Source organism: Perognathus longimembris, chromosome 21 (assembly GCF_023159225.1).
Source record: "Perognathus longimembris pacificus isolate PPM17 chromosome 21, ASM2315922v1, whole genome shotgun sequence".
Lineage (NCBI taxonomy): Eukaryota > Metazoa > Chordata > Mammalia > Rodentia > Heteromyidae > Perognathus > Perognathus longimembris.
In genome coordinates, this window is record NC_063181.1 from 8,113,369 (window position 1) to 8,141,159 (window position 27,791).

Here is a 27,791-nt window from a genome sequence, read left to right on the forward strand (position 1 = left end):
CAGCCCTTAGATCTCAGCCCCATGAGCATGGCGGATACGAACCACCAGTGCCCAGCTTTTTTTTTTTTTTTAAATCTTAAAAGCATATGATATTAATACCTCCTTCTCTCCCAGGGCAGCCAATGAATCAATATAAATGAACAGACTTGGCGAGCTATAGGCCACCAGGTCAGACACAAAGTCCGACTGGGCCCGCTTCCCCCATCCTGCTGGCTATTTCTTTCTGCCCAGCATTGATCAAATGCCCACGCGCACATGTCATGCTTTTCTCAGATCATGCTGAAATCCTCGCTCCCAGCTTCCTCTACGGCCAATTTCTACATCTTTTAGTTGCCTTCCTTCCTTCCTTCTTTCCTTCCTTCCTTCCTTCCTTCCTTCCTTCCTTCCTTCCTTCCTTCTTTCCTTCCTTCCTTCCTTCTTCCCTCCCTCCCTCCCTTTTTTCTGTCCTTCTTTCCTTCCTTCCTTCCTTCCTTCCTTTGTTCGTTCCTTCCTTCCTTCCTTCCTCCCTCCCTCCCTCCCTTCCTCCCTCCCTTTTCTCCTTCCTTCCTTCCTTCCTTCCTTCCTTCCTTCCTTCCTTCCTTCCTTCCTTCCTTCCCTCTGCATAAAATAGCTGTGAAGAAGATAGAGTGTAGCAACGCCCAGGTCAAGTAGGCATTCGAGACGGCATGGCAGGTGACACCCAGGATGTCAGAGAACGTGACAGAAGCGCCAGGGACACGAATAGCATAATGCCACGCATCGGCATCGCTGGCAGAGCCAGGATAAGTTGGCAGGAGGCATAGAAACACCGTCTGGGTCAGGAGATGCCAATATGAGCTGGTGTGTTATCATTAATACGAGCCACACACAGCCGCCACCAAGTCTGCTGACACCATGTTGCTGTCTTCCAGCCTTCTCCCTGCCCTCCGGCTGACCTCAGGTCGGCGGCTCTTCTACCCCACCCCCCACCCCCCACCCACCCCTGGCACGTAGAGTGGGATTCTCCCCTTCCCATCTACACTGTGAAGTGCCCCAACAGGATCAAATCCAACGCTCAGCACGGTGGCTCATGCCTATCATCCCAGCTACTCAGGAGACAGAGACCCGGGGAGAACCAAGGCTTGAAGCTGGTCCAGGCAAGAAGTTAGCGAGACCCTGGACTCAACCAATGAGCCGGGCGTGATGGTTCGTACTTATCATCCAAGCTATGTGGGAAGCGTGGGGAGGAGGATCAAGACCCAAGGCCAGCCTGAGCAAAACGTGTGAGAGCCTAGCTCAAAAACTAAAGCAAAAACGGATAAGGATGTGGTTCAAGTGGTAGAGTGTCTGCCTGGCAAGCAGCAAGTACAAGGCCCTGAGTTCAAATTCCAGTACCACAAACACACTCAAAAGGAGGATCCGATTTTATATATATATATATTTTTTTTTGGCCAGTCCTGGGCCTTGGACTCAGGGCCTGAGCACTGTCCCTGGCTTCTTCCCGCTCAAGGCTAGCACTCTGCCACTTGAGCCACAGCGCCGCTTCTGGCCGTTTTCTGTATATGTGGTGCTGGGGAATCGAACCTAGGGCTTCGTGTATCCGAGGCAGGCACTCTTGCCACTAGGCTATATCCCCAGCCCCTGAGGATCTGATTTTAAACGGCATTCAGATAGAAGGCAGTTAGCATCTGCTAACCCATCAGTAGCCAATGTATCTTCATTCAGTGCCTCAGCTTCTCCATGGGAGAAAATAATCCTGTATCTTCTGAAAGAAAGGTAAGAAAACATGTTATATTCATGGAGAATGCTGACGCCACCTATTAGGATAACGTTGTATTCACTTCAGATCATGACCTTACCTGTTCATTCCTGAGGAAGCCTTGTGGTCAGATCTAGATTCCCCCGTCTCTACTATGGGGGAAGATCTCAGATCTAGATCCCTGATCTCAACTAGGGGGAAGATCTCAGATCTAGATCCCTGGCCTCTACTGGGGGGAAGATCTCAGATCTAGATCCCTGGCCTCTACTGGGGGGAAGATCTCAGATCTAGATCCCTGGCCTCTACTGGGGGGAAGATCTCGCTTCTAGATCCCTGGCCTCAACTAGGGGGAAGATCTCAGATCTAGATCCCCCGTCTCTACTATGGGGGAAGATCTCAGATCTAGATCCCTGGCCTCTACTGGGAGGAAGATCTCAGATCTAGATCCCTGGCCTCTACTGGGAGGAAGATCTCAGATCTAGATCCCTGGCCTCAACTAGGGGGAAGATCTCAGATCTAGATCCCTGGCCTCTACTATGGGGGAAGATCTCAGATCTAGAGCCCCCATCTCTACTATGGGGGAAGATCTCAGATCTAGATCCCTGGCCTCTACTGGGGGGAAGATCTCAGATCTAGATTCCCCCGTCTCTATTGGGGGGAAGATCTCAGATCTAGATCCCTGGCCTCTACTGGGGGGAAGATCTCAGATCTAGATCCCTGGCCTCTACTAGGGGGAAGAAGCAGGGTATCTGGCTCTCTGGTTTGCACTTGTAAAAAGGGATTGCCCGCCTTCCCCAAAGGGAAGCAATTCCGCTCCCTGGGGTCTTCCACCTTTCTGCCCAAGCCCTTTGTCTCCCAGGGTGACACTGGTCTCGTCTTCCCTGAGCACACAGTGAGGGACATGTGTCTCCTTCTTCCTTCTTGTCACGGGGGGGGCGGGGGGGCACCACCATCCAAGGTCTCCTTTCTACCCCCCCAACCCCCCCCCCCGTGGTGACCCAGGCAGGCGACATCATCGACGAGTTTCTCGTGGCCACAGGTGGACTTTGACTCCGGGTGTGGAAAAGCCGGGCAGGGCTGGCAGTGCATCCAGTAGCCGGGCGAGGGGGCACACGTACACGTGCCCACACCCACACGCGCACACCTCCCCTCTTCTGATCGCCCTCCCCCACCCACCCCAGGGCTCCCTCTCCTGCATCCCCATTGGCTGGTCCTGCGCATCCATTCTGCCACAGCCCAGGCCCCCCCCTCACCCCCTGTCACCCCCGGGGTGCCCCAGTCACCCTCCCTTGAGCAGACAGCCTTCCCGTGCCCTCCCCAGCGGCATGGATCCCGGGCAGGGGCAGGGAGAGCTGCTGGATAATGAGTTGAGATGAGAACTTCCAGCCTCCCGCGTGTGTGTGTGTGTGTGTGTGTGTGTGTGTGTGTGTGTCTGCTGACTGACACAAATGGAATTCATCTTTAATCATCTGTTAACTCGTTGTCTATTATAGCTCTTTAATAGCACCATAGATATTCTTAATGAAGCATGATTTAAGGTATTTACAGCGCACGGACCGACAGACATCACTCACAGTGTGGAGGTAATGAGGCGGAAAACGGCTTTTGAATTTCCCCCAAAAGAGAAAAGCACAGAGAGAGACAAGAAAGAGCTTTAGCACTAGGGTTAAAAAAAAGGTGGGGGGGGGATTAAAAGCCTTGTGTTGTAAGGTTTGTTTTAAAATGTTTAGGCATTTAAAGTCATTTTAGCTCTTTGGAGGTGTTGGGCTCGCAGAGTTCAGCAATTACCAGGAGGACAGGGGTGGGCTCAGGTTCTGAGCGCCCCCCCCAGCCCCCCAGGCAGCCACCGCAGGCCCAGGTGTCTCGCCCTGCCCTTGAGCTTGGGGGCCGGGCAGGCGGGCACTCAAGCTGTCCATCACAGACAGGGCCTTCTGCTTCTCACCATCACTCTCTTCCCTGATGGGGCCTCCAGGGGCAGTACCCTCATAGAAGGGGACAGTGATGGAAAGGTGACAGCCACCCACGGCATGGACGGGGGGGGGGGGGGCGGGCATGCATCCCCTCCCTGTGGCAGGAGAGGAACCATAAGCCCCAGGTTCCAGCTCTGACTCTTGGGGACCCTCCCTCCCCCTCAGGCCAGAGCAGAGAACAGAATCCCCAGGCCCAGTGGGCTCCGCCCTTAATGGGAAGCAGGGCCCAGCTGCTTGGAAATGGGCCGCCAGCCTTTCTTGTGTGGCCCGGCGGCAGGGCCCTTGGCTCCCTTGCCTCCCCTTCCTGAGAGAAGGAAGGGGGCTCGGCATGGACACTCAGGTTACCCAGCGGCCGGAGGAGATGGTAGGGTGGGGCAGGGCAACGGGTTAGGGTCCTCAGAACAGGACTGTGGGGAGGCTGCGTGGGCCGGAGAAGGTCACCACCTTCTCTCCCAGTCCACACAGTTCTTTAGGAGCAGCAGCCCCTCCCCCTTTCTAAAAGACCCATTTCCCTTTCCACGGACGGGGCAGCGCTCCCTACACAGGATCCGGTGCTCTGCACCAATCAGGTTCCACCCATGCGGCCCCTGCCCCCACCTGAGTGGCCAGCAGGTGATTGGTGAGCTCCAGTGTGTTTGAACAGGGTGTGCGGCATTCTGAGGACACAGAAAGGAGAAGAGGCGTCTAGCACCTGCCCAGAGGTGGGGCTCCACTTAGGAAAACCGTAGCAAGCTCCATTCAGAGATTCCTCCAGACATTTCTACACCTTTCTTCCTATTTTCTTGTTTTCTCTTCGGTTCTGGGTCTCAAACCCAGGGCCCTGTGGCTACTGAGCCACATCCTCAGTCCCTCTAGCCGTGTCTAATATACACATTCCTATCCCCCTGTATCCAACTTATCCCTCAGGCAGGTCCAATCCAAACACAAGAGCCTGCTGTCCCAGGCTCTTTCCTATTCATAATTACTTCCTGCCTGGCCAGCCATGTGTGAAATCATGAGCACAACGGAGAAGCCTGCTATAATCCTATTTACTTGGGAGGCAGAGATAGGAGGATCGCAGTCAAGGCTAGCCCAGACCAAAAATAAAAATAAGTTAGTGAGATCCTATCTGAAACAGTAAGCTGGGCATGGTGGTACATGGTTATCAATCATCACAGTTACTCGATGGGACGCATAGGGAAGGAAGATCTCTGCCTGAGGCCAGCCATAGGAAAAAAAGCAGGAGACCCTGTGTGAAAATCATGACGGCAAAAAGAGCTGGGGCTGTGGTTCAAATAGTAGAGATCCCGTCTAGCAACTATGAGTCCCTGAGTTCAATCCTCAGTACTACAGAGGCAGCCAGAAAAAGAGAGAGAGAGAGAGAGAGAGAGAGAGAGAGAGAGAGAGAGAGAGAAAGAAGAGGAGAAGGATGAGGAAGAGGAGGAGAAGGAGGAGGAGGCGGAGGAGGAGGAGGAGGAGGAGGGAGAGATGGAGAAAAGAAAGAAAGAAAAAGGAAGGAGGGAGGGTGGACAGGCAGGCAGGAAGGCAGGCAAACCACATAGTTGGTCAAGGACAGATTTTTAAAGAAATAATGGCTGCCCATGGTTTCAGCGTGCCTACAGGGAAGGGAGCAGGATGAATCCGGATGAATCTGGAGTGGGACACTGCGGTTCCTCTGACTGAGGATGGTGAAGCATTTTCCCATGGCTACGGAGCTAACTGCAGAGCCAACTAGCCTTCCTGAGTATGGAGACTCCTGGGGTGGCGGGACCAGAGGAGGCGCACAGCTTCTCTACCACATCCACAGCATGCAGTGATAAACGGATTTTCCTCCTCACTCTTGGCTTCCAAGCACTCAGTCCCCTGGCTGCTCAGAGCTGACTTAGGGAAGTCCCCTTGGGGTTCCGTCCCACTGACAATCTCTTCATCTTCTGCTAAGGAGCCTGCTCCTGCCATTTGAGGAAAGACCACAAGGGGGAGTCAGCAGCGAGTTCCAGGCTGGAACCCGGGGCCTGCAGGCCCCGGGGCTTCCTGGGAACTGAAGTTTGTCTACTGCCTTACTCTCCCTGGGACGCTGGGTCAGGTGGCTCCCTGAAGTCTCACCCTTGCTGTGTTTTGGCCTGTCGTGACCCTGCGCCTCCTCTTCTCCACCCGGCTTTCAGCCCTGGTTAAAAAGTGCCAAAGCCGGTACAGGATGGACCCGGCCCAGCTGTTCTTGCCTCGAGGCAGGACCTGCACAAGGTTATAGAATGGCTATCCCAGGTATTTTCTCTGTCGTGATTCAATGAACTAAGGACCAGAAAAATGGTCAGAGTCAGGTCCCCGTTGCTAAGGCTTTCTCTAAGTAGGGATGGGGCCATGCTTCTGGCAGCCTCAACTTGAGAATAAGTTTCTCCCTATCTACTCAGAACCTACATGGCCCCCTTCAGATCCCATTCTCTAAAGAGAGAAGAGAGGGGGTAGAATACCGTTACAAGTCCTCAGGGAAACTCTGCGGACCCTGGAAGTCTCATGACCAAAGCCTTGTGATCTGAGATCTCCTTGTAGAAAGGTCTCATTATAATTTAGGATAATGTCAAGTTTATATCTGTATAAGCATCTGGTCCCCATCTTGGTTTTTCTTTGAAATCATTTCTGGGACATTCTGAGCACTCCCATTAATTATTTGAGGAGTATTTCTTTTTCTTCCCAGCCTCAAACGGAAGTCAGCACCTGTTTACTTTCTAGGGAGGGTCTGAGAACTTGCTCAGAAGATGGGGGTGCCACGTCCCCCTCCCCAAAACAGTGACATGGTGGTTAGAAATGCTGGGATGGATGCGAGGAGCCAGAGGCCCAGCCTGAACTGGGGCTCCTCGAGCGTCTTGTTTGTTTTCTGCTCCTCTTTCTTGGCATCATCTTCAACTGTGGTCCAAAATCCAGGCTTCTTCAAGCTTCCTGAAGGACCGAGGAGTGGCCCTTGTCATAAACAAAGCTGTTTCTTCAGAATGTTGGTGAACAATGCATGCACCTGTGGGGAGACTGACATTTAACCTGAGACTAGAGGATTCTGGGAATTTCTCAACGATCTATCCATGGGTTGGCCATGTGGCAGGACACTGAGCACTGTCCTCTGTTCCCCAAGTTCCCATGGCTGCGTTTCTCTTATTTTATTCCCAGCCATTAGGAAATGTTTTTTAGCAAAGCATGTGCATGACACTTAGATGGAACAACCAGTTACCTAGGAAACTGCTCGCTCTATACATGCTCCACTGCCTGTACCATTCAGATCCAGCTGCCTCAATTGGCCTTCTTCCTTGGTCCTCCGTTGACCCCTCTCCCCCATTTTTATGACAGCTAAGTGCTCCTGACCAGGCCAGCTTCATGTGTGGGGCCCAGTGCAAAGCAAAAACACAGGGTCCTTGGTTCAAAAATGATTGAGACTATCAAGATGGTAACAGCTTATTAAAACGGGTACTGGCCCTTCAAAATGTGGGGTCCTGTGCACTTGCACAGGCCAGACACCCATGAAGCTCCCCTAGCTCCTAGTATCAGCCAGAACTGCCCTGTCCATCCTTCCTGAGACTGCAGGACGGTTGGGATCCTAATCTGGTGGCGCTGGGACTGGTGGCGCTGGGTGTTCCTTTCATTTTTTCCTGGTGGCTGTTCAAGGCTCCACATGCTTGACCCTCAGGGTTTTAAGACCTCAGCACCAGGCACTGGTGGCTCACGCCTGTAATCCTAGCAACTCAAGGGGCTGAGATCTGAAGATTGTGGTTTGAAGCCAGCCTAGGCAGGGAAAGCTTGTGAGACTCTCATCTCCAATGAGCCAGCAAAAAGCCAGAAGTGGAGCTGTGGCTAAAGTAGTAGAGCTCTAGCTTTGAGTAAAAACAAACAATGAAAACAATAACAAAAAAACACCTAATGGCAAGTGCTCAGGCCCTGAGTTCAAGCCCCAGCACTGGAAGGGAGTGAGGGAGGTAGGAAGAGGAAGGAAAGATAGGAAGGAACGAAGGAAAGAAGGAAGGAAGGAAGGGAGGGAGGGAAGGAGGGAGGGAGGGAAGGAGGGAGGGAGGGAAGGTGGGAGGGAAGGAGGGAAGGAGGGAGGGAGGGAGGGAAGGAGGGAAGGAGGGAGGAAGGAGGAGGGACTCACTTGATATTTAAAAGCAGGGCTCTTACATTTCTAGGGACCAGGAACTAACTCTTGTAAGCCATGTCTTTTCTATGTAAGAGCAGGCTCTGATGTTTCTAGGGACCAGGAACTACCTCTTGCAACGCATAGCTCCTCTGTACAAAGCGCGAGCGTATACTTCCTACATCCGTTAGCCCTACGAGAGCATCCCGGTTCCTGTGACTGCCAGTGCAGCCTCTGGTCACTCTACCTAGAGACTTTGCACAGCAACATTTCTCTTTGCTCTCAGTCCTTAGGGACCTCCTCCTAAAAGTCACTACGAATCTATGGTGAATTGATCACCCACAGGGTTCCCCAAACCTTTTAAAGAGCAATTTGTATGTTCAGTCTGTCTCACCTCCGGGCTAATGAATTAGAGGAATTTATTACCCGCTGTGTTAAGTGAGCAGTTCCTTTTATCTGTGCTCATTGCTTCCATTTCAAGCGTCAGGATTTGCACTCCAGCCCCTCCTTCCAGGATTCAGTGACCAAGACAGGAGAGAACAGTTGCACGGGGAATGAGACACACTCTGGTCCCTGGTCTTGGGCCAGGCAAGGCCTTTCCCGATGCTTGGATTTGACCTTGTGGGTGGCCCCTCTCCACTGGGCACAGAGCACAGCGCCACCAGCTGGCCACTAGCAGTTCCGCACTAAGCCAGTGTACCGTGGGGTTCCTTCCCACTTAAGCCTGACCTGTCCCCCTGTGCTCCAGGGCCCCCGAGGGCTGACATCTTCAGCTACTCTGCAGCCACGCGCACCCTTTTTAGAGTTGTCCTCTCAGAAGTACCTGCAAGATTCTAGCTGCCCAGGCTTGGCCCGGCTTCCAGGCCCCTTGGGCAGATGTAGACTTAGGTCCACAGGGTGGCATTTCCACAGTGGGAGGGTTCTGTGGTCATCTGATTCCACGAGTGTCTCCACACCCACTCTCTCTTCGTTTAGATAAAGGCATGGAATAGAAAGGCCTGGGATTGACCCCCAAAGAACGTGATCTAGATGAGAAGAAACCCACTTGTCACTTTGCTCGCCTCCTTGCTGTCTTTCAGCTCCTCAATGTCAATGTCCTCAGTGTCAATGACGAGAAGTTTCTTTTCTTTATGGTGGCACTGGGGTTTGCCCTCAGGGCCTTACCACTTGTTAGGTAAGTGCTCTATCACCCCAGCCGTGCCTCTCGACCCTCATGCGCTCATTATTTTTCAGATAAGGTTTTGTCTTTATGTCTAGGCCAACCTGGATCCCGATCCTCCTATTTATAGCTGGGACGGCAGGGGTGTACCAATGTGCCAAGTTGTCTTTTGTTACTGTTGAGCTGGGTTCTCGTGAGCTTTATTGCCTGGGCAGGCCTCAAACAGAAGTCCTCTCCGTCTCTACCTTACAAGCAGCTGGGATGATGACCATGACTCGCCGTGACGGGCTTGAAGGCTCTTGATCTTGACAGTCACCCCGTCGAAAACTTGAAAGACTACCATTTCCTTCCCCATGAAGCTCTTCACCCCAAAGACTCACCAGACTAATGAGGTGCAAATTCCTATATAGAAACCCAGCTTCTGCCCTCTTGGGGGGCCGCAGAAGAGGCCCTTGAGAGCCCCTCCCCACAGGCAGGAAGAACAGGTTGACTCTTGGGCCTTGCCAGGTGACGTGCCTCCCAAAGCGGCAGGTTTCTCTTCAAGGTGTGAATGAGAAGGTGCTGTGCAGAGGCAAACAAGTCCAGCAAGGGCATAGGAAGCATTTGCCACCTGGTATAAACAGGTTCGATGCACGACAGCCAGTATTTTGTCTGATAATCTTTCATGACTGATTGCACCAATTTATACTTCCAACATTCACTTCTTATTTGGCAGTGCATCTCGCCTTGCTATAAAATGCGGTCAACAGCATCGCTTTTTGGTAAATGAATGAGTACCATTCGTTGATTATATATAGTTCATGCGCTTCATGCGTGCACTCAGCTTGAGCACTCCTTGTGCAGCCCGTGTGTGTCAGGTTCTGTGTGGAAGTAGTGGTGACACTTGGTGACGGGAGCACATGCTGGGAAATGCACCGGTGGCCTAGGTCGTGGTTGTCTGAGCATTGTCAGGTGTTCACGCACACCTGCACACCGAGAAGATGCGGGCCGGTCACTCTACACGGCCTCCTCATACAAGGAGGAGATAGCGAGAGCTATGGGAGGCTGCTGCCAGCACAGCCCAGCATACTGTATACAGCACCCACCCTAAAAGAACAAGAAAAAGTACATTCGGAAAGCAGCAGCACAGTCATGTGTTCCCACCGGTGAGATTCGGGACAGTCCACAGTCGTCTGCATTGTCCTCTTCTAGGCCCGGTAGCACCAGGAAACATGCAGTCACATGACTGACTGCAACTTTCTAGCGGTGACATCCCTGGGCCATAGTTACTTTTCAGCCCGATGTAATCTCAGGGGACCCACTGTCATATATTTAACCCATCTCCGACAGAAACATCATTATTCAGCGTGCGGCTCTATTCAGTAGAGTCCACTGAGAGGCAGCTGGGGGTGTCAGGGTAGAGGGGAGCTCACAAAGTTCAGGTGGAAGCAAGCCCACCAACAGCCCACTACAGTGTAACACCTCCACAATACAGACACGGTCTCGAGGGGCTGAGCCACATTCTGTGCAGTCGAGTCTTTGGCTAAAGGAGAACAGGTAGATCTTTTGGAGGAACCATGACTCTGAAAATTGGTCAGTGGGGCTGGGAATACGGCCCAGTGGTAGAGTGCTTGCCTCGTATACATGAGGCCCTGGGTTCGATTCCCCAGCACCACATATACAGAAAACGGCCAGAAGTGGCGCTGTGGCTCAAGTGGCAGAGTGCTAGCCTTGAGCAAAAAGAAGCCAGGGACAGTGCTCAGGCCCTGAGTCCAAGCCCCAGGACTGGCAAAAAGTAAAATAAAATAAAGATTGGTCAACAGGCAAGAGTCACTCAAAATCCTCTTCCTCCCAATTCCTTAATAAAAGTACCAGGATTTGCTCAGAAGCCCATGGGTTCCTTTGAATTTCAGAGAAGACATAAAACCCAAGGCTGGGCTCCATCAGGTGCCCCGAGAGGCCTGGTCATCCCAGGCAGGGCTTGGGCGGAGGGAGGGTGAGAGCCTCGTGTTCAGCCTCCTCGGGTGAGCTGGGGCACGCCACGCGGGAGCCCACCCGTGGGAGAGGGGGCAGTGCCTAGAGCAGGTCACCGGGGGCCTCCCCACCTGGCTTCACACCCCAGTGGGAAGACTGGAAAGCCCCACAATACATTCCCAAGCCAAAGCCCGTCCCACCTGCCTGGGCCCACTTTGTGTGTTGCGTGTTAAGTGCGTTTCACACTCCCCGGGCCCGTAGAGCGCCCCCTAGCTTCTCCGTGGACGCGTCGGGAATGTTTTCTAGTGACCCTCCCGCCTCCCGATAGTTCTCTTCAAGGAAGTGCCATGCTGAGACTCACCTTACCCATTTTGTATGGGGGGGAAAAAGAGGGGCAGCCTTTCCTTGTACCATGGCACCTTCCAGCCCCCTGAGCAAGAACACCCAGGGCCCTGCTGCGCCTCCCTGGCACCTCCCGTCGGACAGCCTGACCAAGGTCCGGGTGGACCAAACCTCGGTGGGCAAACCTGTCAGCACCCGGAGCCGCCTGCCCCGGCCCCACCATTCACTCCCACCAAGCTGGGCTCGTTCACCCGGAACCAGCGCGGCGAGCGTGCGTCTCCATTCCAGGCCGGAATCCGAGAAGAAACGAGAAACCTGCTGCTAGCTTCATTCCCACTCTCCTCTCGTGTTTGCTGTTATTTTTTAACACTTTTTTCCCCCCTCTCATAAAAGCACTATCCCTTCCCCAGAGCTTGCCTGTAGCGAAGGCATGGTCTGTACAACTGCAGTGATTTCAGAGAACAGATGGAGTGAGGAGCAGAAAGTCTGTTAATAGTAATAGAAATGCTACATGTTAACCTGGACAGCACATGATGACAGTCCCATGACTACCCGTTCTGTTCCCACCAGCTGGGCGACCAAAGTAGGAATGAGATATTCACAACACACAGCCATCAGCCACGTAGCCACCTAAAGTTAGCACTAAATTCCTTCACACTCGGGGCCCTGGCCATTGCAGGAGCTCAGGCCCCGAGCCGAGGAGGCCGCGCACACCACGGGTCTCTCAGATGACTCAGGCTCAGGCTCGGGCCCAGCCACCAACGTGTCCCGGGTCTCCTGAGGCCCAGGGCTGGCTTTTAGGCCCACGCTAAACTTGCTGGCCCCACCCAAACCCTTTCTCCCCATGGTTGCGCTTTGGGGATGGGTGCAGCTGTTTTTTGCCTTTCCAGGAGTCAGGTAGGGTGAGAAGACAGGGGCTTTGGGCTGTCGAGGCTGAGGAGAAGGCCCGGCAGCAAGCAGCCCAGAGTTGAGGTCGGTAGTGCAATGGGTCTGTCCAGCTCTGTGGCCAGAAAACCTGCTCTTCCTTCCAGAATTCGAGAATGCAATGCCTTGCTGGGACTCTTGTAGTTCACACCTGCAATCTCAGCTACCCAGGACCCTGAGCTCTGAGGGTCCTGGGTCAAAGCTAGTCTATGAGACTCTTATCTCCAAGTAACCACCAAAAAGCCAAAAGTGGAGCCATGAGTCAAGGGGTAAAACACCAGCATTGAGCAAAAAAAAAGCTAAGTGATAGCACCCAGGCCCAGAGATCAAGCTCCAGTATGGCTGGCACACACACACACACACACACACACACACACACACACACACACACACAGAGCAATGTTTTATCTCAAGAATCATGTCTGGGGGCTGGGAATGTAGCTTCGTGGTAGAGTGCTCGGCTAGCATGCATGAAGCCCTGGGTTCGATTCCTCAGTACCACATAAACAGGAAAAGCCATAAGTGGCGCTGTGGCTCAAGTGGTAGAGTGCTACTAGCCTTGAGCAAAAGCTTAGGGACAGTGCTCAGGCCCTGAGTGTAACCCCCAGGATTGGCAAAAATAAAAAAAATAAAAAAGAATTATGTCTGGCTATGAAAACCTCACTCTGGAATAAGAAGGACCACATGCTTAGGGCACAGAGAAGCTCTGCGGCAAGGGTGCCCACGAAAGATGACCGAGATGCAAGGATGAGCACGCCACCAGCTCCCGGGGCTCAGAGCAGTTCTTCACAGGCGGCTGAGGCCTGGGCAGAGAGAGCAGAGGCGGGGGAGCGAGCAGCCCGTGGGGGCGCAGACGCGTCCTCAGCCTGGGGGCCTCTGGAGGGATGGCTGGGGCAGGTCGCGCGCGTACTCCCTCCCTCACGGACTGGGCCCTGCAGTTCAGAGCGACCCCCCGACGTCCTCAGTGAGCCCTGCCTGGGGAACGCGGCCAGGCAAAAGCTGCCAGAACCAGTTCTGCACCAGAGCCTTTTTTTTTTTTTAATGAGAGTCAATTGACCAAGACATGGCTAGCTTACTAACTTCCAGCCAGTCAGCACCAAATGGCTGGGAGGAAGGGTCCCGGTCAGAAGGCCTTAGGGTTCTGTCGAATGGAGCAGGAGCTCCCACGGATCATACCGGGGTGCAGGCACCGGGCGGGGGCGGGGGGAGTCCAGAGATGAGCTGCCCTGTGAGCTCGGGGCTGACCCTGGGGTGGTACCATTCACGTGGGGCCGCCCTTACTTGTGTGATTACAGAAGCGGCCCACCCGTCCTGCCACTTGGGGCTCTCCTCTCCCTCCCTTCAGTGTCCCCTGCTCAGTGCACGCGGCGTCCCCCCTCTTCATCCGACGTGGAGTGGCTTCTCGCTGCCTGCGCGGCTGCGGGCAGAGTGAGGATCCTTTAAATAAGTCCCTCAACTTTCCCAGGAAAGAGAGGCGAAAGCAGCCCAGGGCGGGCCAGACCGCGTGGGCTCCGAGGAAAGGACGGCGAGCACGTCAGGACTTGAACTCACCGCTTGGCACGCCAGCGGCCTCTTGGCACACAGCCACGTGAGCCAGGCGAGAACATTCCTTCCCCCCCCGGACATCTTGAGTGGGCAGATGCCACGCAGGACTGCCGCCCCCAGAGGACCGGGCATCGTGGTGGCAGGAGGCACTTGGTGCAGGGGCTCTGCGCACACTGGATGTCTTCAAGGACCCAGGTGTCCAGAGGCCGAGGTGGGCAGCCCCTGCTGGCTGGGGGGTGGGGGGTGGGGGGGGCTCGGTGTGTGCCTAGCACGCACAAGGCCCTGGCCCCCCGTCTCCAGCACCACAGATAAAACACCAAATATCACTTTGTAGATGAGGGCCACCCCCACCCCTCCACGGCCCTTCGATTGGGTTTGGATTCTGGGCCGGGCTATGTCTTGGGGGGGTCCTGCCGTTGTCGGCACCCCTGTCTTCTTGCCTAGCTTGGGCAGGGTGTCAGGGGGCTCACGCAGCTGATGGAGTGGAAGGCACGGGGCCCTTGCACCCACGGGGAAGGCAACTGGAGGCTGTGATCCTTGTCTTAGGATGTCTGCAGGTGCGTGGACAGGAAGTTGAGGGCTAGTTCTAAGATCATTCTTGAAGACTGCATGAGTTTGACGGAGGCTTTTTTTTTTTTTTTTAAACTTGGTGAGCTGTGGTCCTTTCTAAGGATCTGGGCCGAACCTGACTCTATGGTCTTCTCAGGTCAGCGAGGGATGCTAAGGGCAGGAGGCCACAGAAGATTCTGGTCCATTCGTGCTAGGTTTCCCATGAAGGAAACACTGGCCTATCCCATCCAACATCCTTGCTCTGCCCCCATTCCTAGGGGAGCTTCCTGTCCTCAGGCCACCTCTTCCCAGACCCACGGGGGACTCTGCACAGCTTGGGGCCGCTGGGCAGCACCATTGGGGGCAGGTCTTCCTGCTGTCAAGGTCACAGCTACGCCGGCCATCTCTGAGAACAAACATCAATTCCCTGGTCAGTGATAAAGCAGCTGGACTCCTACACCCCGGCTCCACTCTCAAAAACACGCTTACACCTTCAGCTCCTCCTTGTGGGAAGACAGGTTATCATCGCCATCTTACAGATGAGTAAACCACAGCTTGGCAAGCGAAAATGACTCCTTAAACTCACAGCTTAGCCATCAAAGAACTGGGGACTAGAGGTCAGGCCGCCCAGCATTTTCACTCTATCAGGAGACTTCCAGAAGAGTCGCTCTGCCACCGAGGCCAGAAGCACGCTTCTGAGACAGGCCCAAGCAAGCATGGAAAAATGACACACCTGTCATTAGGAATGTGCTTAGATACAAGAGGAAAAGAAGTCACACAGTACCAGAGCTTAAGGGGCTTGCTTCATGAAACAATCTTGACCCAATTCAGCAGCTCAAGTACCCTTTTTGCTTTATCACAGGCCTTTTCTCATAGTAGGCCTTTAGCTTGACTCTTGTCCCTTCTTGGTCCCATGATAGCTTGCAACACAGCCAACATCTTACCCAACAGAAAAGAAAAGAAAACAACACAAAACAAAAAGAACCACCTTGGATTTTTTCTCCTAGTGACTTTTCAGGAAGAGATCTCTTCTCCTGGAAACTTTTGTCCTATATCCTGGTCGGAATAAGGCCTCTCTTCAGCACAGAAGAGGCTGGGAAATCCAGTTCTCTTAGCCTCCCAGCTTCCGGTCCAGTCAGGGAGGAGAAAGGACAGCCAATCCACCATGGCTGCGCCGCACCTCTTTCCAAAGCACATCGAAGCGTGCCAAGAGCCCCAGTTCCTGGGTGGGCCTTGGCTGGCAGTGTGCAAAGAGAGGCGGCTCTGCTGGACGGACACCAGCCCGAACCCAGGGCCAGTCCACAGGGATGAAAGGCTTTGGGCTCAAGGGGGCAGCACCCAGATGGCTTCCTGTGGGGGACTGCTCGGCCCTGGCAGGGAGCAGCTGTTCCCCCATAGCTTCGCAGGAAGAAGGCTCTTAACTAGATTTCCCATGCACAACTTTGTGGGGGAGGCTCAAACCTCCACCCACCGGCAGGCTAAATTTGTACTTCAACCAACATCCTCACGAACAGGGGGAGCCTGGGGCGACCGTGTTTGTGCCTTTAGCTTCTCCACGGATGCCCGGGCCCTTCTCTGGGGCCAAGGCACAGAGGCCCCGGATGAGGCCTTAGAGAGAGGACACAGGATCTCTCCCGGGCCAGGTGGGTGGAGCACGAAGAAAGCCATGTTGCTGGCCAGGACTTGTGAGGCGCTAGACTTTAGGGTCTCGATGCACACCCAGGAGGAATGCAGACCTCTGGCTTGGGGTCAGCCTTGGGAGCTCTGAAGTGTACCCCTAACCATTCTCAAATGCAGACGAGGGGTAAGCACCCTTGTGTTGGAGAACACACTCAACGTGGTCAGCTCAGTCTCCAAGGAGACAAGTGAGCACTGTAGACAATAAGCCACACACACAGTCCTATTGGAGAACGCGCGTGCAATGCTAGCCGCTCCTGCAGGGCCCGCGTGGCCTCGACGGACGTCCGGACGTGACCGAGTCCGGGGACTTGCTCTCACGCGCATCCTGGGTTTGTTTTAACCGGGAAGGGCGAACGCGCAGGTGGAAGTGGCAGTGATGGAGGGAGAGGTTTGGACTCGCAGGCCCGGGAGCCACGGGGTACGGTCAAGGGCCACTCACGAACCACCAGGCCCGGCCCCGCGGCCGAGTGGAGTGAGGAGACAGCTCGGGTGGTTTCCTAGGCCGCTTCCCGTCTTCTTTAAAACACACACACACACACACACACACACACACACACACACACACACACACACACGATAGAAAAAGGAAGAGTGCCCAGGACCCCGTTCTGAAAAAGAAACTTTGGGGAAGAAAAATAGCCCCAATCACACAAGTCAAGGGCAGGAGGCCTTTTGCTAAGGAAGGGATGGCCTGCCTATCAAGGGCCCCGGAGACACCTGGCTCAGGCCCCGTTCTGTGGTGATCTGGGTTCAGATCTGGCACTTTTCCTATCCCCCACAGATGCCCTTCAAAATGGCGGGAGAATTCCCTGAGCTGTCTGTCACGGGGCGCCCCTCGTCACCCCTCAGCTTCGGTGAGGGGGAGATAGAAGCATTATCTCCAAGATAATGCTACGTGATTACTATCCACTTTGTGTCATCATTTTCAGTTTATTTTTAGCAGGTAATACGCGCACAGGATTCAAAGATCAAAGTGATAGAACCAGCTAAGAAGCTTCTTGCCACCACCTCTGTCCCAACCACCCAAACACTGCCACCCCCCCCCCCCAGCTCCAACGATTAAAAAAAAAATCCCACCATGGTTCGTTTATGCAAGTACAAGCATAAAGGAATCCTTTCGAAGGGATACCTTATTTTCTCATTCTTGAATCAAAGCAAGGTACCAGAAACAGTGTTTTACAATTTTTTTCCTACTTAATTTATCCTGGAGAGCTTTTTTTTTAAAATATCAATCTGAGAATTCTTTGTTGTTGTTTTTTTTTCTTTTCTGAACAGCTCTAAAGCTTCCCATTGTGAGCATGTATCACTGTTTACTAACCAATCCTCCAGCTGATGGGCACGAGTTATTTCTGTCTTTTGCAGATAGTGTGTGTGTGTGTGTGTGCGTGTGTGTGTGTGTGTGCGTGTGTGTGTGCGTGTGCTCATCCTGGAGCTTGAACTCAGTGCCTGGGCGCTATCCCTGAGCTTTTTCTGTTCAAGGCTAGTGCTCTACCACTCGAACCCCAGCTCTACTACAGGCTTTTTGGTGGGTCACTGGAGGTAAGAGTTTCGTGGACTTGCCTGCTCCAGCTGGCCTCAAATCGCAAGCCTCAGATCTCAGCCTCCTGAGCAGCTGGGGTTACAGGCGTGAGTCACCAGCACCCAGCCTTCCCTCCTAAGCTTAGGAGGGGGGAGTCACCCAAGTGGGGTTGCCCACTGCCCCATTAGACACCCGCAGACCTCGCCAGGAAAGCACGCCGCCGTGCTTCAGGATTTGCCACTTCTTCAGGCGCAACTACTTCCTGTCGACTTGGATTTTTTTCTTTTTTTCTGTGCTAAGAACACTCGTCCACTTAACGATGAGATCCACTCTCAAGAGACTTTTAAGGCACAATACAGTGTGAAGAGCAGGCTGCACCAGATGTCTGGAACTTGCTACGGAAAGTTTCTATCTAGCCCCTGACGACAGCTCCTCACCTCCCCGCTCTGCCCCACTGGGTCCTCTATTCTGCTCTCTGTTCAACGCCCCAAGTCCACATTTGGGTGGAATCACGCAGTATTTGTCTTCATGGGACTGGTTTATTTTGCTGCATCTAAGGCCACCCACGTCACATAACACAGTATTTCCCCCTCTCCCTTTTTTTTACAGGTTGATGGTATTCCCTTTCAGGTACAGTTGGTTTACAGCTGGTTTAGGTACCTGGTTTATGAAGGTTTGAGTCACAATTTTATAACCTCACAATTTGGATCTTTTCCCAGTCTAGTGATATGATAGTGGACTATGGATTAATGTATGCACTCTGGGTATATTCCAGGTAGGTTAGGGCAAGCCATGATATTTGGTCAACTACTTCCAAATAAATGCATGTTCCGCCTATAGCATGCTCAGCTTACTGTGGATTTATCTTGCGGCAACCCCACTGTAAGTCAAGAGGCATTGGCATAGACCATTTAAAAACATTCATTCATCATTTGAAAGACATTTAGGTTGATTCTGTAACCTGGCTACTGTGACTAGTGCTGCAATGAGCGTCGGGGTCACATTGCTCCTTGCAGTCCCGATTGCAGTACTTTCAAGCATCTTCTGAAAGCAGGATTGCTGGATTGTCTGGGCAGGCCAACCTTTACACTCACTATGTCTACATCTCAGAATCCACCAGACAGGTCTGAGCACCCCAGGGAAAGTTGGTCATCTAGCTCAGCCTCTTCAGCGTTCAAGAACAAGCCAGAAGGGAGAAAGACTTAGCCAATATCCCCAGGTCGTGATACCTATTCCAGGCCTGGCATTGTAATCTACATGACAGAGGAGTTACAGCATTCGCAGATCCAGGCAAGAAGCATGTAGCAAGTATGAAAACCCCTGGAAACAACCACGTTATTTGTTATTCTTGCTGCTGTTGATGACGGTGGTGGCGGCGATGGTGTTTTGTCATGTTAAGGTTCAAACTCAGCACCTCTGGCATGCAAGGTGAGCCGTATACCACTGAGCTACATCTCCAGCCTGCTTTCCTAGTTGAAAGCGTTGATTGCATTTCTCTTTCTTTGCTGTGCTCCGAGGATGGGCCTTCAGGGCCACAAAAGAGTTTCAGATTCTAGAAGACTATGGAACTCCACCCTGTCACAATTATCCTATCAGTCAGAGAGTACCAGTCATTTCTCCTCCTCCTCTTTGGCCTCCTCCTTTTCCTCCTCCCCCCCCCCTTCCCTCTTTTTCTCCCTTCTCTTCCTCCTCCTTCTCCCCCCTCCTTCTTCTTTTTGTGCCAGCAGTAGGGCTTGAGCTCTTGCTTGGCTTTTTTTACCCAAGGCTGATGCTCTATCACTTAAGCCATAGCTCCACTTCCGGCCTTTTGCTGGTTAATTGGAGATGAAAGTTTGATTTGTCTGCTCCGGCTGGCTTTAGCACTTGATCTCCCGATCCCAGCCTTCTAAGTAGCCAGGATTACAAGTGTGAGACACCAGCGTTCTCATCATGAATATTTAGCATGTGATGGCTGTTTTCCTTTCTTATTTGAAGAACTTTTCAAAAAGACACAAACAAGAGGTTAAGGGGGCACCAGATCTTGTAACCTAACCTTTGGTTCTATATACTCCGGGTAAACATAAAAATGCATAAAAGATGGGATTTGATTTTAGTTTTTGCATGTCTTTCATAGTTGGTGAAATGGACTATTTTGTCTATTGGTAATTTGTATTTCTTATTTTACAAATGACCTTTTAATATTTTAATCGAATCTTCCAATGGGTTATGAGTCTTTTGTTGATTTAAACAGTGATCCACATAGTAACTTTTTTCATAGATCTTGAATACATGTATATTCAGTTTATTGCCTTTGAATTTTACTATTTTTCTTGCCATATAAAAGATTTTAAAATTATATCTAGTTGGATAATATCAATCTTTTCCTTCATGCCATTTACTGCTAACAGTTTGGTATATATATTTTCCCAGACATTTTCCCTGCATATGTGTATCTGTCTATAAATATACATAGTAAGTGATATAGTTTTCCTGCACATTTGAAATATCATGCACATTCTTCTGTGTGTGTAAAGAAGAAACATAGTTTTATTTCTTCTTTTACTATTACCTATACTTTTTTTACATATGAGACTATTGTAGATATTTCCCTAATAATGTAAAGATCTATCTTCAACAGTGTTCCATTGTATGAACTCAACATTGTGTTCCTAAACCAGTTTTTAAATTTTATTCTTCATATTTACATATGGAAGTTTTTTGGTGTCTGAAAGAAATAGAGAACTAAGTTTCAGGTTGAGGATTTAGCTCAATAGAAGATCACTTGCTTAACAAACACAAGACCCTGAGTTCAGTCTTCAGCACCACGAAAAGAGAGAGAGACCTAAGTTTATTCTTTTTTTCTCCCATGCTAGAGTTTGAACTCAGCACCTTGATCCATGCCTCCAGCTTGTGAGCCAATTATTCCATAGCATTTATGAGTCTCTTTTGTTCTCTGATTTGAAATAACTGTCACATTATCATATTAAATGATTAGTGTCATACATTAAATGTTGAGAAAGAACTTGAGTTTCTCCATTGATCTTCTATTTTCTTGTGTTTATTTACTTTTTAGTGTCACATTGCTCTAATTATTGTAGCTTTATAACATATTTTAGTATCTGTAAAATGAACACCAACTCCTATTTCTTTTTAAATAGTGTCTTGGCTAATTCTTTTTATTATGTTTACTTATTTTTTTGCATTTAATTGTGAGCTTTAGAATTATTTGTGAAGTTCCTATAACTACTAATGATTTTTATTTTTTCATTAAATTTGTGTTGCATTAAAAATTAACTAAAGCTTTATTGACTTTTTACAAAATAATTATATTAATTTAAAAGCAAATTATTGCCTCTGCATCTATTCAGTTTTTCTTATGAACATCAGTAATGTTTGTTTAGTCTGTATAAGTCTTACATTTTCATCATGTTTATTCTGGGATAGTTTACATTTTTGTTATCACTGTAAGTGGAATTTTTAAAGTACATTTCATGACTATTATTAGTATATAGCAAACTACAGGCTTGGTATACATTTGGTGGCAGCTTACTTTATGGAATATTAGCCTAGTTGGTTTTAGCTTTTATGGATTTCTCATGTAGACAAGCATGTCATTTGTTCAAAAAAAAGAGAGAGAGAAAGAAAAGAAAAGGAGGAAAAATAGTTTTATTCTTTTTACTGTATCTACAGTTTCTTTGTACTTTCTTGTTGCTTTAGCTAGAACCAATTCTTACATGTATCAGATATACAAGGTTCCCTTTCTTGTATCATACGCACGTTTTCCTCTCTTTGTCTTTTTATTCTGAGTGCTGGAAAACTTTCGGGGGCTGTTTTCACATTTTTTCTGATTTCATTTCCTGTTAACCTCGAGTACGTGGTTCTCTGCTGCTTTGGGATTTCAGCATTCAACCATCAGTGCTTCTGGAATCTTTAGACTTCTTGCCTTTGGAAAGTTTCCAGTGGTCTCACAGTCACAACCAGAAGTCCCTTTGGATTCCAGTCCACAGTTGCTGCCCCTCCTCAGAGCTCGTGGAAAGGACACCTCTGCTTGAAATGTCTCAGTGCCAAACCCATGGGCACTCTGTCTTCCAGGACACATTCCCCCCGCCCTGCCCAGGATAGAAGAAGCTCAGAGTCGCCGGGCTTCTTTCTATCTTTGCCCTCACCATCCCTTTTGCCCTATAGTGAGCTTTTCCTATTGTTTCAGGGTCAAGTTCAAAAGACAATTCCATGAGGCTTCCCTATATTCTTAAGATGGAGAGATTTAGGCTTCCTCTTAACTTGTTCCCTCTGGAGTTGCTAAGTTCCCTTCTACTGGATCTGTGGGTCCAGGTCAAGTCCTTTCAGTCCTTACTCTGTTGCTCGCCTCCCTTCCTTCCTTCCCAGTAGAGGTCCCTACCTGCCCAAGAGAAACCCAACTACCACTGCCAACACTCCCTCCATTGCCACTATTCAAAGACACCATCATCCTTCACTAATGTACTGCTCTGCCCCCTACCGAGCCTCAAGCTTCCTGTAGTGCCTACTGCCCACCACCCATTTGCCACCCAGCAACCCAAATGATCTTCTAAAAAAGTGTGTACCACCACACACACCTGTAGTCCCAGTTACTTCAAAGGTGGAGACAGGAGAATCACCATTCAAGCCCAGGCAAAGTTCTTGAGATGCTAATCTGAAAAACACAAACTGAAAGCTCGGGGTCTGGGAACACGGCTCGCGTGTCAAGGCGTGTCAAGAGTGTCTGTCTGGCAAGCACAGGGCCTTGAGTTCAATCTGGACACCCTCTAGTGGTTCCGCTGCTCTCAGTGTCATATCTCACTCCTTGCTAGGGGCCTAGAAAATCTGGGCCCGGGACCAGCCACCTCTCACCCCACCATGTCTACCCCACTCCTTTGTCCACCTCTGGACACACTGCTTTCCTGTCTCTGGCCCCGCTGAAGGCCTTGTCACTGTTTCTTTCCCCAGATTGCTTACTCCTTGGCTACACTCTGTCACTTTCATCAGAGCCCTGACCACAACGAAACATATCCCTATCTGTGTCTATGTGTGTGTCTATTTATTTTATTATCCGCATCTTAAAACTTCCTAAGAGCCAGGCGCTGATGGCTCACGCCTGTAATCCTAGTCAACTCAGGAGGCTGAGATCTGCGGATCACAGTTCAAAGCCAGCCTGGGCAGGAAAGTCCATGAGACTTCTTATCTCCAATTAACCATCGGGAAACCAGAAGTGGCTCTGTGACTCACATGGTAGAGCACTCGCCTTGAGCTGAAGAGCTCAGGGACAGCACGCAGGCCCAGACTTCAAGCCCCACGACTGACAGATAGAAACGTCCTCAAAGCGTGGCTCTCATTGCACTGGTCCATAGTCACCTGTGTACATAGCAGCTATTCAGTTCATGCATGGTGACAGATGTACTAATCCCAGTGGTGCTGACACAGAGCAAGTTGCCCTCGCTTGGCCTGGTGCTGGGGCCTGGGGTACTTAGTAAATATACCTTGTTGGGTTTGTGTCTTCATCAAGGCATAGAGACCTGCCATCTACTCCACAGACTTTATTTCTCTGAGAACCAACACATGACAGGAGAGAAACATCAGGAGAGCTAGCGTGAACTGGATAGGGCGCTGTAGGGAACCCCCCACCATCTCGGATGGAACAGAGGTAGTGTCTCCTCCCTTGCTTGGGATTCTGTCCAGTTCAGTCCTGATGCCACTTGGCTTTACGGTGCATTGTATTGCAGGGTGCCAAGTACATCCTGGTGATGGTGGATCCAGACGCCCCCAGCAGGCTCAATCCCAAAGCAAGATTCTGGAGACACTGGCTGGTGGCAGACATCAAGGTAAGAAGGCCACGAGGCACTTTTAGACTCATTTGCAATTATACCTGGAAGATAACTGGTCGGTGTGGTGCTCAGATCGTTGTCATTGTGTGGGGTAAGCAGAATTTCTGTGTCAAGACCCCCCAATCGGGCTGGGGATATAGCCTAGTGGCAAGAGTGCCTGCCTCGGATACACGAGGCCCTAGGTTCGATTCCCCAGCACCACATATACAGAAAACGGCCAGAAGCGGCGCTGTGGCTCAAGTGGCAGAGTGCTAGCCTTGAGCGGGAAGAAGCCAGGGACAGTGCTCAGGCCCTGAGTCCAAGGCCCAGGACTGGCCAAAAAAAAAAAAAAAAAAAAAAAAAGACCCCCCAATCCCCAAGTTTTCAAACAGCTTTAAACCAAGTCAAAGGACTGGAGGCAGCAGGTTCGGTGGTAAACCAGTTGTCAGGATGAATAGAGGAAAGCCCTACTTTGTAGTGTTTGCTGATTTTTGTGGTGTAACTCCTTCCACCATGATGGATTTCAAGGTGTTGATTTCAGTTAGTGCCAGTGCCCACTGGATTGGGTGCCACGGTGCGGTTAGGACAGGGGTGTCCTGTTGGGGACCCTCCCCCTGCTGAGCGAGGGGTGTGGAGGAAGCCAAGTGATTTGCTCTGATGCTGGCCTTGCTCATCCTCTCCAGCATGAGTGTGAGGAGCTCACATTTGCTGGATAAAGGGAAGGCACTCGGTGCAGAGAATAAAAGGCTCTGTTGCCAAACAAGTCTTTGAGAGTCTGGGTCAAACAAAATGGCTCTTATCCCTCACCTTTTAGATTTACCATCTGGACAGGCGCCGGGGGCATTGCTCAGCCTCCTCGGGACAGGGCAGGTTTCAGGACCCGTCTGCGCCACTCTACCCTGGATACCAAAACCTGACCTTACAGAAAGTGATGTCATATTTGCATAAAAGCTATATGCAGCTACACGCGGGTGGCCCCACACCCATAATCCTGGCTATTCAGGAGGCTGAGATCTAAGGATCAAAGTTTGAAGCCATTCCGGACTCACAAGTCTGTGAAACTTACCTCTAATTACCCACCAAAAAGCCAGAAGTGGAGGTATGACTCAAGTGACAAGAGTATTAGCCTTCAGCAAAAAAGCTAAGGGACAGCAGGCCCCTCCCCCCAAAAAAGCAAAAGCTATGTACATCCTGCTGTATACTCCAAATCAGATCTCAATTACTTATAATTCCTAATACAACACAAATGTTACATGAATGGTTATTATTCTGTATTGAAGACAGGTGACAAGAAAAAAATATACATGATCCTCATAGAAGCAATTATGTGTTTTTCCGACTTGCCACTAGTTGAATCCAAGGGTACAGAGCCTAGATGCACACACAGGGCCGACTGTATAGAATATGCATTTGTTTCCTAGCCTCGAGTGATCATAAAATCTCTTATTCGGGGGGCTTGAAATGTGTCTTTGTGGTAGAGTGCTTGCCTAGCATGCATGAAGCCCTGGGTTCGATTCCTCAGCATCACATATATAGAAAATGGCCAGAAGTGGCGCTGTGGCTCAAGTGGCAGAGTGCTAGCCTTGAGCAAAAAGAAGCCAGGGACAGTGCTCAGGCCCCGAGTCCAAGCCCCAAGACTGGCAAAAGAAAAAAAAATCTCTTATTCACCAACACCAGGCAGGGCGCTTTGAAGAAACCCGCACCGACACCGGCCTGTCGCATTCACGCATCTGCACCTAGAAAACCGGCCATAAACAGAAGACAGCAGGAACCCAGAAGTAGGAGAGCCAAGTTTGAATGTGGTCGGGATCTTGGCTGGTCACCTGCACAATGACCTCTTGGATCCTCAGAATTCCTTAGGTGTCACGTGCGGGTCACACTTGCCACTTTATGACGTCATCCTCATGGTCTGCTAGCCCACGAGAGCTCTGGGCGCCCAGAGAGCCATCAGCAAGGGCACCAGCCTTTCCTGCTGGCCTCAGGGCACAGGAAGGGCAGCCAGCCAGCCAGCCATTGACTCCTGGGCAAACTCGGGGCGGGGGGCGGGGGGGGGAGAGTTCAGCCGTGGCCTGGCCAAGGCAGTTTCTTGGGCAGTGCCCAAACCTGCCTTGGTGGCAGGAACCCCGTTTCCTGGTGAGGCTGAGGAAAGGTCTACAAACTCGCCAATGGGCAGCACCGGGTTAGGTTCGTGCCAGGGCCAGCGGAGGTCACAAAAGGGATAGACAGGGAAAAGACTTGCTAGGAAGGGCTTCCCATCAGAGGACTCCTGAGACCAGAGCGCCAGCAGCCGGGGACAGAATGGCATTCTCGTCCACAGGTTTTTGAGGCCTGCAGCCCCCAGCCCAGCCTGGACAGTCCCTTCACCCCTGTACTCACTCTGGGCTGCAAACAAGGGCTGAGCTGCAGCTGCCCTGCTTAGAGGCACAGCAGGTGGCAGGTGGCAGGTGGCAGCTGTCGGGCCAGGCTGCTAAGCCACGGAGCTTAGGACCAGGCCACCTGCCCGGTGCAGCGCCCTCACTTCCCGCTCAGGCAGGAGGCGGCTCCGGTGTCAGTGGCGTTTCCACCCACTTTCCCTGGTCTCAGTGCCCAGCAGGAAGCGCCAGCCCTCCCGGGTATGTCCACTTAGCCCACCACCTGCCCACATTCCACCAGCCACAGAGTGTCAGCCAGAGGGGTTCAGGTCTCGGGGGCCTGACCTCCGCCAAAGGAAGCGAGGGCTCTGGCAGACCCGGGAGTACTTCCTCTGTGTCGGTGCCGGGGGTGGGGGGCTGGGGGTTCCATGCAGCAGGGTGCACCTGCCCCGCCTGGCAGCTGGGGAAAATGCAGATTCCTGGGCCCAAGACCAACCCAGACCTCCCATTCCATGTGGCCTCTGTAGTGGACAAGCCCTGGGAAGGGCTGGCAGCTTGGGTGGTTACCCGTGCTCGCTCGTGGGTGGTCGTTTTCAGGGGGAAGAGCTCACTATCTTCAATGCACTAGCATGAACCCATTTTACCCAGGCTGGAGGAGTTGGACAGCGCAGTCTCTGCTCGTGGGTGGAAGCGGCATGTCTTGGATGCATGGCCCTGGCTCCAAACCACGCAGGCCATGCCAGGCATGTGGGTCCCCCCAACACCGCTCCCACAGAGCCCCACTGTGGCGAAGGCCAGTCCTTCCCCTTCCTAAGACAGGCAGTGTGACCTCTGTGGTCTCCCATAGCCCCGACTTCCAAAGAATGCAGGCTTGGTAAATAAGGCACAACTGCCGTGCATTTTGAACCCCACAAAACTACACCCCGCATTGCATCATGAGGCCTGCACCCCCTACAGCAAAGCATGCTGTAAAGTCCCTGCAGGTCGCAAGGATGGTAAGGATGGCCTTGAAACGGGGGTCAGACCATAGCTAGGAGAGCAGTTCAGTGGGGACAAGTGTGTGTGTGTGTGTGTGTGTGTGTGTGTGTGTGTGTGCATGCACGTGCACTTGCGCCGATACTTGGGACTTGAACTCAGGACTCAGGCACTGTCCCTCAACTTTTTTGCTCAAGGCTGGCACTCTACCACTTGAGCCACAGTCCCACTTCTGACTTTTTGGTGGTTAATTGGAGATAAGCGTCTCAGACTTAACTGCCCCCGCCGGTTTAAACTGTGGCCCTTAGGTTGCAGCCTCCTGAGTAGCTAGGGTTACAGGCACGAGCCACAGGCATGTGGGTGATTATTTTTTTGGAAAGACTGTCTAGCCCAGACCAGACCAGAAAACAATACTTAGAAATACAGGAAACAACTCAAAGCTCCCTACTCCTTCCCACAGAGAGGGATTCTAGATAGGACCGGATAAGGCTCTAGACCTGCCAATCACTTAAATCAAGGCTAGGAATTCGAATCCAGCAGAAGGGATTGGGCCTTCTTTCATTCCCCGTGGTGAAGGGCCGTGCCTCCGGAGCTGGGCTTCGGATGGCAGGCCCACGGTGATTGTCTGGGTGGCCCCGGGCTGGTGGTTGAGCTCCTCTGCGGCTCCGCACGCTGCTCGTGAAGGTACTCTCCACCGCGCGCCGCTGGTCTGCAGCTTAGCCGAGTTATTTTGGGTAAAGTACTTCGATTCTAAGCCTCAGCACACATCATCAGCGCTATACCATCGCTGGCTGTTCGGTTATGTAAGAACCTTATGTAAGTCCCTCTCAAGCTCCGGAGTTACAAACAAACAAAATCGAGAAAGGCGCACTGTCCCACTCACGGTGGGGTGATGCGGGTCCGGGAGCAGGCTTGCGTGGAACATTCTAGACCCGTGGGTTTCCGCTGGCTGTGTACACCTGTCAAGCCATCTCTCGGGCACTCTCCACCGAGTGTGGACAGATAGCATTTTTTTTTCCTGCCCTGTGTGGATCCTCTGTTTTCCTTCCAGCTACTTCTCCGTTCTGATTCAATCTAACGAATAAGTCTTCACGGTGAAGCCTAATTAAGATATCAATTAATATGCAGCTTTCAGTTCCGAAGAAACACTTATTGGTTCCTCTTCTATTTGTCTCTGAAATTAGTGCTCAGGGCTTTTCATGTAGACATTTTCATTAGA

The 27,791-nt window shown here is 51.5% G+C and overlaps 1 protein-coding gene across 4 annotated transcripts in view; it reads left to right on the forward strand.

Moving 5' to 3' along the window:
* Pebp4 (phosphatidylethanolamine binding protein 4) overlaps positions 1 to 27,791 on the forward strand; it is a 174,016-nt gene that overhangs the window by 59,616 nt on the left and 86,609 nt on the right. For all 4 annotated transcript variants that reach the window (XM_048330431.1, XM_048330433.1, XM_048330430.1 and 1 more), the window contains one exon: positions 23,166 to 23,264. In XM_048330431.1, coding sequence (XP_048186388.1) covers positions 23,166 to 23,264 — 99 coding nt within the window. The remainder of the gene's footprint in view (positions 1 to 23,165; positions 23,265 to 27,791) is intronic.